The 13,160-nt window shown below is 40.3% G+C and overlaps 1 protein-coding gene across 1 annotated transcript in view; it reads left to right on the forward strand.

Moving 5' to 3' along the window:
• The window catches only part of ADAMTS12 (ADAM metallopeptidase with thrombospondin type 1 motif, 12), a 390,158-nt gene that overhangs the window by 309,904 nt on the left and 67,094 nt on the right, over positions 1–13,160 (forward strand). The window contains exon 18 of the mRNA XM_010853830.1: positions 8,800–9,010. Coding sequence (XP_010852132.1) covers positions 8,800–9,010 — 211 coding nt within the window. The remainder of the gene's footprint in view (positions 1–8,799; positions 9,011–13,160) is intronic.

Here is a 13,160-nt window from a genome sequence, read left to right on the forward strand (position 1 = left end):
TCCTTATAGAAGCAGAGGCAAACTTCACACACCACACACACACACACACACACACACACACACACACACACACACACACACACACACAGAGGAGAAACAATATGAAGGTGGAACAGAAAGATTTGAAGACACTGGAGTGACAGGCCACAAGCCAAGGAGTGCTGGCAGCCACCACAGACTTGAAGATGGAAGGAATGGATCTTCCCTAGAGCCTCCAAAGAGTGCAGCCCTCCCAACACCTTCACTTCATCCCAGTAATGCTGACTTGTCTGTCTGGCCTCCAGAGATATAAGAAACTAGATTTCTTTTGTTTTTGCCACCAAGTTTGTGATGACTTGTTTTACAGCAGCCCTAGGAAAGTAACACAAGCAGTGTACTAATTAATGCCAGCATAATGTAAAGCGGGAGCTTCCCGGGTTGCTCAGTGGTAAAGAATCAGCCTGACAATGCAGGAGATGCAGATTCGATCCCCAGTCGGGAAGATCCCCTGGAGGAGGGCATGACAGTCCATCCCAGTATTCCTGGCTGGAGAATTCCGTGGTTGGAGGAGCCTGGCCTGCTGCAGTCTATGGGTCACAAAGAGTCAGGCACAACTGAGCACACACGTGCACACACAACGTAAAAGCAGGGAGAGGAGGGGCAATCTCTTCACCAAGTCACAGAAGCACCAAAGCTTGGAAAGTAAGTGACTCGAGCTTTCTCAGGATGTTTTGGAATAGCACAAATACGTCACTTCCTAAGGAAGCTTACAGCCAGGAGAGCTATATGAGACACGTACATCAGCAAGACAGAGCTGTTGTCAGGGCTGGGACCCAGGGACCTGATCACTGTCCACGGCCCCTGTCCTCTTTGGAGCTCTGTGGTTAACTGACATCGCTTTAGCTTGCATTTCTAAGAGCAGCGTTGTTAGAACAAGGTAAATGATGTGCATGCTAAGTAGCTTCAGTCATGTCTGACTCTTTGCAACCCTGTGGACTGCAGTCCACCAGGCTCCTCTGTCCATGGGCTTCTCCAGGCAAAAAATACTGGAGTGGGTTGCCATGCCCTCCTCTAGGGGATCTTCCTGACCCAGGAATCAAACCCAAATCTCTTACGTCTAGTCTCCTGCACTGGCAGGCAGATTCTTTTTACCACTAGCGCCACCTGGAAAGCTCCACAAAATTTTTACATGGACTGATTCCACAGCTTCCTGTCACAAAATCAGTAATGAACCTCTGGTATCACCATCTAGAATGGAAGTGTTGATGGCCACAAATAGGTAATAGGCTACCGGGCAGTCACTGTGCTGTCCCACTCAGTACAAATGTGACATCCAGTGCTCAGGTTTTCTTGGGGAGCTGATGATCATTTTTGTAGCTGCCGCTTCTGCCACTGTACATCATTGCACTTCAAGGGAGGAAAACAATACATCTTATGCCCAATTTCTGCTGTTGTGTTGGAAACATAATTTCCTCCAATTCCCTCCAAACAATTTGAAGATCATACTTAAAGAAGAACAAAACATATGCAATTTGACAACTCTTTTTAAATTTTTATCATTTAGTAGCATTTTTTTTGTTTTGATTTCCCTCTGATATGCATTTCCCAAGGTCTGAGTTTCTTGAATTTCTGTACATGATTAATGCCTGGGCTCCAGCTTGTGGTCCTTAAAGATCTTAAAAGTAGCAGATCAAGCCTGAATTTACCCAGTTCAGACCTCAAGCTAAAGCACAGCCTTTGGAGAGGGATATTAAAGATCCCAGTAGCATTTTTTTAACTTGAAAGTAGAATGTCTGCTTTTGGTTTTGTTTTTATACCCAAGGTCACACACACATACTTAGATGCATACATACATTTATGTTTAAAATTTATGATACCTGTACTGGGATGGGTTCAGTTCAGTTCAGTTGCTCAGTTGTGTCCAACTCTTTGCAACCCCATGAATTGCAGCACACCAGGCCTCCCTGTCCATCACCAACTCCTGGAGTTCACTCAAACTCAGGTCCATCGAGTCAGTGATGCCATCCAGCCATCTCATCCTCTGTCGTCCCCTTCTCCTCTTGCCCCCAATCCCTCCCAGCATCAGAGTCTTTTCCAATGAGTCAACTCTTTATATGAGGTGGCCAAAGTACTGGAGTTTCAGCTTTAGCGTCATTCCTTCCAAAGAACACTCATTACTGATCTCTTGACCTCAGATAGCTAACTTTATAGGAGAAGGAAATGGCAACCCACTCCAGTGTTCTTGCCTAGAGAATCCCATAGACAGAGGAGCCTGGTCGGCTGCTGTCCATAAGGTCGCACAGAGTCGGACACGACTGAAGCGACTTAGCACGCATACATGCATTGGAGAAGGGAAATGGCAACCCACTCCAGTTTTCTTGCCTGGAGGATCCCAGGGGCAGGGGAGCCCAGTGGGCTGCCATCTGTGGGGTTGCACAGAGTCGGACATGACTGAAATGACTTAAAACCAGCTAACTTTATTGAAAGTTCTTTTTTAACCTTTATTTGTCTTCATATTATATATATATATTTTTTTTCATATTCCTTTTGCTGTATCTGTATTGGTTTATTTAATGCCTCAGGACTAAAGTCTTTCTCAAAAGTAACAACTAGCAAATTCACCTGTAGTGCTTCTATTATGCAGTTCATTTTGTTGAAATAGGTAAGACTCTCTAAGGTCAGAGATTTTGACTCCTGAAGATGTTAAGTAGATACAGCACATAACAGGTACAATTTCTGAAAATGCATTCTAAAGTAGCATGTGTTGTGTGCTCAGTCATGTCCAGCTCTTTGCAACGCCATGGACTGTAGCCTGCCAGGCTCCTCTGTCCATGAAATTATCCAGGCAAGTAAAAACCATCACAATATTGTAATGTAATTATCCTCCAATTAAAATAAATTAAGTTAGTAAATAAAATTTTTAAAAAAGGAATACTGGAATAGGTTGCTGTTTCCTACTCCACTAAAGTAGCATATGATAAGTTAAATAGAATTTCATGAAATATTCCAACATAATGGATAATTTATAGAAGTCCTTCTTATTTATTATTGTGTTTCAGCTTCCTAAAAGATTCATGATAAAGTCAAGAGGTAGAGGGTAGATATTATTCCCAGATGGTAATAAGGTAGAGGTTACTAACAATTTTCAGAACCTACTGTTTTACTTTTCTCTTATACTTTATTTACTTATTTATTGATAAACCTACACTGACATATCATAATTTCCCAAAGTCCGTAGTTTAGCATAGGGTTCTCACTCTTGGTGATGTACATACATTCCATGGGTTTTGGCAAATATATAATGATATTATCCATTGTTATGTTACCATGCAGAGTATTTTCACTATCTAAAAATCCTTCTTTCCTTTAGCAACCACTGGCCTTTTTACCACCTTTATAGTTTTGTCTTTTCCAGAATTTCAGATAGTGGGAATCATACAGTATATAACCTTTTCAGATTGCCTTCTTTCACTTAATAATACACATTTAAGGTTTCTCCATGTCTTTTCATAGCTTGATAGCTCATTTCTTTTCTGTGTGAATATTATTCCATTATCTGGATGGACCACAGTTTATCAGTTCACCTTCTGAAGGATATCTTGGTTGCGTCCAAGTTTTGGGAATTATGAATAAAGCTACCGTAAACATCCCTATGTGGGGTTTTGTGTGAACAAAAAGTTTTCAGCTCCTTTAGATAAATACCAAGGAGTATGATTTCTGAATTGAGAACCCACTCTACTTCAAGCCTTTTCCATGTTGCCAAGTGATTTATTCATGTTAGCAACTCTGATTGGTAGATACTTTTATGCCTTTGCACAGATGAGGACGCTAAAGTCCTCAGATTCTTCCCAAATCACTTAGCCGAAGTGGTAGAGTCTAGATTTGAACCTGGATGAAGCTACTGAGTGTTCTGTGCTGGTGCTAGTACACCGTGCTGCTGCCCAGGATCTCAGGATGAGCACGTTTCGGTGCTGAAATCAGAAATCCAAGTTTAAAATATTTCTCACACATTAAAACACAATGAAAAAGTTATTAACAAGCAGAAACTAACTTCAAAGCTAAATCATGCCTGCAAACTCACAAGGGGATTAAAGAAAGGAAATTAAGTTAACTTGTTTTTTTAAAGACTAATAAATGTCGATGGCTATCTTAATATTATTTGTCTTTGGAAGACTAGTCCAGTAGTTTCCTTAGATATGAATTTCAAGTTGTAACATCTTCGCCTGTCACCTAATTTTCATGCTGTCTGAAAACTTCATACCATTGTTCAGGGCTGTCATTTCCACTCATAAAATGGTTTCATATGCAAGATTTAATCTTTTTATTTCTGGATTATTGTCCTTCAGTAATAATTTGTTTCTATACCCAATTTGGACCTTCTGTGTTCTTTCCCAAATAGATACTTAAGATAGATTTTTAAAAAAGATTTAATAAAAAGCTTCTGTTAATCTTAATGTAAGAAATCTGTGTTATATCATCAATGGCTTCCAGAATGAAAGTTTGCATGGCACACTCCAGGATGGAGTAGCCTGTCAAGAAAGAAATTCTTTGGAATTGAAAGTGTATCTGACTCCAGAAAGAGGTCATTTGAGTCTCTTCTCTCTATGACTTCTCTCTGAACTTTGGTTTACAGGAAAGCAAACTTCTGCCAGGCTCCAGTTGTGATGGTGCTCTGTATATTTAAATGCTCCATAAACTCCTATAACAGGTCTTTCCAGCCTGGCAGCTGTATGTAGGTTTTCGTGCAAAAAGAATGCTTCATGATTTAAATCCAGGTTTCTCAGCCTGAGAACTAGAGCCCTTTTGGGCTGGATGATTCTTTGCTGTGGGGGCTGTCCTGTGTCTTGTAGAATATTTCTCAGCACCCTTGTTTGCTATCCACTAGATGCCAAGAGTACACCTCCCCTCTCATTTGTGACAACCAAAAATGCCTTCAAACATTCCCAAATGTCCCCTGGGGAGGTGGCTGTGGGAATCTCCATTGGGTGAGAAACACCAATCTGTTATTGTTCAGTGACTCAGTCATGTCCAACTCTGAGTGACCCCCATGGACTGCAGCACGCCAGGCTTCCCTGTCCATCACCAACTCCCAGAGTTTGCTCAAACTCATGTCCATCGAGTCAGTGATGCCATCCAACCATCTCATCCTCTGTTGTCCCCTTCTCCTCCTGCCTTCAATCTTTCCCAGCTTCATGGCCTTTTCCAATGAGTCAGCTCTTCACATCGGATGGGCCAAAGTCTTGGAGCTTCAGTTTCAGCATCAGTCCTTCCAGTGAATATTCAGGGTTGATTTCCTTTAAGATTGACTGGCTTGATCTCCTTGCTGTCCAAGGGACTCTCAAGAGTCTTCTCCAACACCACAGTTCAAAGGCATAAATGACAAGAAAGGGGTCATTAAGACTGGGAAAGTCCATGAGAGTGGGGAGAGAAATGAGCATGGTGCGAGTGGGGAATAACAAGAAAACCAGAGAAAATCAGGGGATGAACAGGATACAGTGAGAATGTGGCTACTCTGTTACAAAGATCAGTGACGCATACTGTAATTTTAGTATGAATTATGTAATATATAGAAATGTGTGTGTGTGTGTTTCAAGACCCTCAAAGAGCTTATAGTTACCTCGGAAAAGCTTACTGTACTTTGGACATCCTTCAAACAGAAGAATCTGTATCTTCCACCTACACCCATACCAGCGCTTGCTCAGGAAGTTCTGACTACCAATAAGCCAGTAAAATACAAAATTAAACTCTTTCTAATCTTCATTACTCAGAAAACTATAAGTCTTAATCTGAATTTTTTTAAAACTCTTGCTTAGAATAGAAATTTCCTTTAAAATATCCATTTTTATAACTACTGTCTTTGTACTAATCTTTGTCCTAATAGCATACTAAATCTACAGAGTCCATTCTTTATAGAAAAAATTGCAAGATAAACAATCAAATTCATTTATCTGATGTCATAACACCATGCATGTGTGCTAAGTCACTTCAGTCATGCCCAACTCTGTACAACCCTATGGACTGTAGCCTGCCACACTCCTCTGTCTGTGGGATTCTCCAGGCAAGAATATTGGAGTGGGCTGCCATGCCCTCTTCCAGAGGATCTTTCCAATCCAGGGATCAAACCCATGTCTCCCACATTGGCAGGCAGGTTCTTTACCACTAATGCCACCTGGGAAGCCCATCATAACACCAGTGGTTTTTAATCCTGACTCCATATGAAAGTCATCAAAGAATTCTTTACACTGATGCCTTTGACCTAACCTCAAGAGATTCTGGCCATCCAATATAGCAAGGGGGCCTGAACTGATAGCTGATACTTTTTTAAAGATCCCCAAGTGATGATACAGTGAGAATCACTGATATAGGCCAGGTCCTTAGGACTTTTACCTAGTACCTGGAATGTTCAGATTGACTAATTATAGAGACAATTAAAAAAAAAAAAAACAACAGTATGAGACAATACTTGAGCAGTTATCCACCTGTACTTTAGGTGTGACAGATAATGGACATTCTGGCAAGAAAAAAATTAATAGAAAAAATGGAAAAAGTTGGATTAGATTGTTGTTGATTTTATGCTGATTAAACGAGAAAGGTTGCCTTGCTGGAGGTGGTGAATAAATGTGTGGTCTGGGCCTTTTGTCCTACTGAGTTCTTGGAATGTTATACTGTGCTTCTCAGCTATCACTCAGAGCATGTAAACAGTCTTCTGTTATAAATCTCCTATAAATATAAAACAAGATTCTTTTATAAATCTCCTCAAAGAGGTGGGATCATGGCAGACACCAAAACGAATGAGCTGGACAACAGAGAACAGTTTGGCAATAGCTGCTGAGTCCTGGGCCTGGAAGACCTTTGCAGGGAAATAAAGAGGGTGGATTTCACCTTAAACTAGGAGCAAACATATGCAAGATGTCCCCAGAAGTCTGTGAAGGCAGCTTCAGAAAGAGAAACAAGAAAGTCTATTATCACCTTTTAGTAACGTAGCTGAAAGCTTTGTAGTAAGTAGTTAGATAAATTGGACTTTCAGTCAGCTCACATTAAGGCCCTTCCAGAATGGCATTTGATTTATTTGATAGTGTGTCTGGCCTCCCATAGAAATGTCAGAGAAAGGACAGAGTAATTAGATTAACACAGAGGGCATTTACTTGGTGTCATATCATATGGTCCCAATATTAGCTCTTTATCTAAACAAGATGGCCAGATGTTAAATACCAGGGACTAAATGCTGCTGCTGCTAAGTCACTTCAGTCATGTCTGATTCTGTGCGACCCCATAGACGGCAGCCCACCAGGCTCCCCTGTCCCTGGGATTCTCCAGGCAAGAACACTGGAGTGGGTTGCCATTTCCTTCTCCAATGCATGAAAGTGAAAAGTGAAAGTGAAGTCACTCAGTTGTGTCTGACCCTCAGCAACGTCATGGACTGCAGCCTTCCAGGCTCTTCTGTTCATGGGATTTTCCAGGCAAGAGGACTGGAGTGGGTTGCTATTGCCAAGTAATCTTAATTACTTATTAACTGAAGAACGTAATAGAATTGAGGAAAAGCTTTCTTCTAGTATATTTAACCAGAGATTAAAAGTATGAGAATCAAAGAAGTTCTACTCAAATAAACTAATATTTTGTAGACATAAGTGGTAGTACATTAACCTACTTCAAAATTTGATACTATCTCAAGGTCAGAAGATTTCCTTAAAGTCAAGAATAAAGGAATTCACACATTGTACTGTTTTCCCATGAAAAACAAATATTCTGTTTTATTCCTGCATGGAGGGATGAATAAGCATACTACACATCTAAGCAATGGTGGACCCAAAGTGCGCTGGGTCAAGACCCCTGTTCTGTATTTGATATTGAGGAAGATTTGGACAATGATGAAGAAGGAGGAAAAGAGACGGCTCTGAAGAGGGTTCCTTGGCACTTTCAAAAGTGACTTTAGTGTAACCACAGGGCCCTGCATCCTAGAACCTTGAGGCAATCAACCATGATAGCAGGTAGAGGAAAATCACACATCTTCCTTTTTCCCTAGAGAATCCAGAATATTAATTTAGCAAACAGTTTCAACTATTCAACTTATCAAGAACAGCTGACAAAAAACAAGAGATTATCTTATTTAATACATTTCTTCTTTTCCTACTTCTTTCTTTTAAAGCGACCAGTGAGAATATTCACAGGTAGACTGAAGGAGATGGAGGAGGGAGAGAGTGATGACAATGCCCCTGACTGATCATCTTATACATAATTGAAAATTAATTAAGTGCATCATATTGAAACATAAAAACATTCAGTTAGGAGCCAGGAGACTTAGATTCTAATTGGGTTCTTTTAGTCAATAGCAGCAGTTAAAACAATAATTACAATTACAAATGATTGAGCTTGTATTATGTCAGGCTCTGTACTATGCACTGTACATAAATTGGTATTTCAGTACATGAATGACACTCATCTGAAGTCAATATTGTTATATCCATTCAACAGTTGTGGAGAGTAAGGCTTAAACTTGCTTGAGGTTTCACAATAGAAAACAGGACCTCAATTTTCTTGTCTGAGAAGAGAGAGGATTTGGTGGGAGGGTTGTTTTTTCATTTAAAGACATGCTTACTTATCATCTACTTAAGTCAAGTGTTCTGCGGAGTTCCATAGCTGTGACTGAACAAGCTAGCCATGGCCCTGTCTGCAGAGCGCCCTCTACTGGGCTGAAACATCTTCAGGGACCTCCCAACTCTCTGCAATCAGCGTTTCTGCTCTGGATTTCTATCCAGTGGTTGAAGGGCATGTGTATCGACTCGGGCTGATCTTTTCTCACATGTCCATGTGTGTCTGCAGGTGGTGGGCAGGGGAGTGGGAAGCATGTTCTGCAACATGTGGGCCCCATGGAGAGAAGAAGCGAACGGTGCTGTGCATCCAGACCATGGGCTCGGATGAGCAGGCTCTCCCCGCTCAAGACTGCCAGCATCTGCTGAAGCCCAAGACCCTCGTGTCCTGCAACAGAGACATCCTATGTCCATCAGACTGGACGGTGGGCAACTGGAGTGAGGTGAGCCCAGGGGTTAAAAGGGACACTGGGGTTATTCGTGCTTCATCAGCCCTCTCACCCATCCTCCTCATTAACCAATCCAAAGTGACAGGGGGTGAGGTGCACAGTGGCCTGTTTTCTGCATTTCCCACCTCCCAGTATCCTATCTTGTTTGTTTTCCATTCTTACAAGATCTTCCTCTCATCTGGTCAGATACCTACCTGCCTGGAAGGACCTGGATCTTACATACTCAGGCTCACGACAGCTAATTGAAAAATCTTCAGGATTTTTTGCTGGTCTGTTGTTAAACCATTGGGAACAAATCAAGGCTCTCCCACCTACCCCAAAAGCTGGCTTGCCAAACATTTACCAGAACTTATGTTTCAGACTAAAACTAAAGGAGAGTCACTCTAACTGGAATGATAGACAATGTGCTTGCTACTTGGAGAAGCCTCTTAAACCATCCATCTATTCAGACCTGATGAAGGTTTGGGACGTGTACTATTAGTCACATAAATTCAAATAGTGTTGCATTTCCCCACAATTAATCTGATCTGATTCGCAAAGTATGACTAGAAATCCATAGGCTAGGAGATCATGAAATACTTCCAGGCTTTAATTTTCTTTGGGTCACCAGGGGACCTAGAACTGTCAGGACTTTTGCTACCAGAGTCTGTAGTAGAAGTAGACCTCTGCTTTCTCCAAGGGTGCTGGCGTCTCCAGGGGCTTTGCTCTGCTTCCCTGTGTGTATTTCAGTCAGTGACCTAAGGAATGACTAGAAAATAAATGACTTTGTAAAACCAACAGGCCAGAATATATTGATGGTTGTTGACTTCTTATGAGCTTCCTTGGAAAGCCACATGGTTGCCATGATAATGCTACTATTGACCACAGTATCTTAGAATTCATCTTAGACTCACTGTCAGAGAAATGGAAAATATTTGATTCAGGAGAAAGCCACAGGAAGTGGATTAGAATTAAGTCTGGTGGATAAAGGGGTAATCTGATCCATTTGGATAAGACCTTTATGTTTAAAGTGATTCTTGATTATAAGTAATGCTATTGCTTTTCATAGCTTATAAAGTACTATCTAAAGAAGAATTCAGCTGTGCAGCAAAGTGAATTAGGTATATGTCTACATATATTCACTCTTTTTTAGATTGCCTTCTCATTTAGGTCCCCACAGAGCACTGAGTAGAGTTCCCTGTGTTATACAGTAGGTCCTCATTAGTTATCTATTTTATGCATGGCAGTGTACATGTCAATCCCAGTCTCCTAATTCATCCCACCCCACTTCCCCCTTGGTAATCATAAGTTTGTTTTCTACATCTGTGACTCTGTTTCTGCTTTGCAAATAAATTCATCTGTATCATTTTTGTAGATCCACATACAAGTGATACCACATGATATCTGTTTCTCTCTTTCTGATTTACTTCACTCTGCAGGACAGTCTCCAGGTCAATCCACAGCTCTGCAGATGGCATTATTTCATTCCTTTTTTATGGCTGAGTAATATTCCATTGTATATATGTGCCATCTCTTCTTTATCCTTTCCTCTGTTGATGGATATCTAGGTTGCTTCCATGTCCCAGCTAGTGTAACTAGCGCTGCAGTGAAAGTCGGGGCGCATGCACCCTCTTGAATTCTGGTTTTCTCTGGATATATGCCTAAGAATGGAATTGCTGGGTTGTATGGTAGTTCTATTTTTAGTTTTTTAAGGAAGTTCTATACTGTTCTCCATAGTAGCTGTTTATTTTGTTATTTTTTATTATTTGTTTAAAACTGGTGTTTATCCACCAATTTACATTCCCACTAACACTGTAAAAAGGGTTCCCTTTTCTCTACACCTTCTCCAGCATTTATTCTTTATAGGTTTTTTGATGGTGGCTATTCTAACCTGTGTGAGGTAATACCTCATTGAGGTTTTGATTCATATTTCTCTAATAATTAGTGATGTTGAACATCTTTTCATGTGTTTTTTTGGCTATCTGTATGTCTTCTTTGGATAAACATTTATTTAGGTTTTTAGATTGGGTTTGTTTGTTTCTTTTTTTTTTATATTGAGATGCATGAGTTGTTTGTATATTTTGGAAATTAATCCCTTGTCAGTTGCTTCATTTGCAAATATTTTCTCCCATTCTGAAGATTGCCTTTTTATTTTGTTTATGGTTTCTTTTGCTATGCAAAAGTTTTTAAGTTTAATTAGATCCCATTTGTTTATTTTTATTTTCATTACTCTAGGAGGTGGATCAAAAAAGATCTTGCTGTGATTTATGTCAGAAAGTATTCCGCCTATATTTTTCTCTGAGAGTTTTATATCTGGCCTTACTTTTGTGTCTTTAATCCATTTTGAGTTTATTTTTGTATATGGTATTAGGAAGTGTTCTGATTTCATTATTTCACAGGTAGCTGTCTAGTTTTCCCAGCCCTACTTATTGAAGAGACTATCTTTTCTCCATCGTATATTCTTGCCTCCTTTGTCATAGATTAAGTGACCACAGGTGCATAGGTTTATCTCTGGACATTCTGTTTGGTTCCATTGATCTATATTTGTGGTTTTGTGCCAGTACCATACTGTTTTAATGACTGTAGCTTTGTAGTATAGTCTGAAGTCATGGACCTGAGTTGGGAGAATGCTATGATGTACCACCCATACACATTTTCAGAAGTAAAGGGCTTATATTCAGCTGTTGGGACAACTCTGAAGGGCTATCCCAGGACCAGAGCTTCTCTTGAGACTGGCTAAACCTGTTGTCAGGCCTGCATCATGGCACCATCTATCCTAGGCTGTATCCTGTTTCCTTTCCCTCTTTCTGACAGGAGTTGGTTTCCAGAGTCTTCCTAATAAAAGCCATGCTAGCTAAATACCTCAGAGTCTGTCTCCTTGAAAACTTACCCTGCAACACTGAGTTAGACTCAAGGATCTTCTAGCAGTCTCAAGCAACTTAGTTTTTAGGAGACTGTATCTAATATGACTTCTGCAGGGCAGCCATGATTCCTGATTCCCATAAGATGTGCCTCTTCTAAAATCTTTCCTCAGCCCCACTGTTCTTAGAGACCAGGTTCTGGGCAGCAAAACTAATTCCAGACTCTACCTACTGGTAGAGATGAGGCCCAGAGGATATTGCCTGACTTGGGTAGGATTAACCCAGGAACTGTTCAGGCTAATTGAGAATGAATTCTCTTCATGGATGTTTGAACTGGGAATACGAAGATTTAAGATGAAATTCACTTTTTTGATCCAAAGCAGTGTTTCTCTTTTTTTTTTTTCCCCAATGGACTTCCCTGGTGGCTCAGACAGTAAAGAATCTGTCTGCAGATTCTTGCCTGCAATGCAGAAGACCTGGGTTCAATCCCTGGGTCAGAAAGATCCCCTGGAGAAGGAAATGGCTCCTTAAGTGCCTTTTTAGAGGCTCTTTCCCAATTGTCTTCCTCCATCATGACTTTATTTTCAAGGAGGGAAGTGGTTTGTGTGTGTGTGTGTGTGTGTGTGTGTTGAGATATAATTCACATACCATAAAATTCACCCATTGAAAGTGTACAAACAAATGACCTTTAGTATATTTGCAGAGTAATACAGTCACTACCACAGTAATTTAAGAATGTTTTCATCAACTCCTAAATAAACCCTGCATGCATTAATCATCATCCCAGGTCCCTACCTTCATTCCCCAGCCCTAGACAATCATTAATCCACTTTGTATTTCCAGAGATCTGCCTTTCTGAACGTTTCATATGAAAGAATTATATAATACATAATCATAGGACAGATATACTATGTATTTATTTATGTACTATGTATATATCTGTGCTTTATACATAAAGAGGGTGAGGTTTTTTAACTCACTCCACCCCAGAACCAGTCTTTATTGCCCCCACTGAGAATGAATGATCCTGTGACACTTAGTTTCTATGCAGAATTTTCCTGACCAGCTGCAGATATCAAAACTGTTCATTTGACAATATATGATTATTAAAAAAAAATTCAAAATTTTGTATAAGCAAAGGTACCATCTCTGAAGATAACTATTAGAAAGCAGAAAACTCTCATTTGAATACAACCATTTTGATAACTGTATTTCCAAAACTATTAGCTCAAAGTCACAATAGGTTTATTTCGCTTCTGCATGCGTGCATAAAAAGTCACTACAGTCATGTCCAACTCTGAGAC

This window comes from Bison bison, unplaced genomic scaffold (genome assembly GCF_000754665.1).
Source record: "Bison bison bison isolate TAMUID 2011002044 unplaced genomic scaffold, Bison_UMD1.0 scf7180017864331, whole genome shotgun sequence".
Taxonomy (NCBI): Eukaryota; Metazoa; Chordata; class Mammalia; order Artiodactyla; family Bovidae; genus Bison; species Bison bison.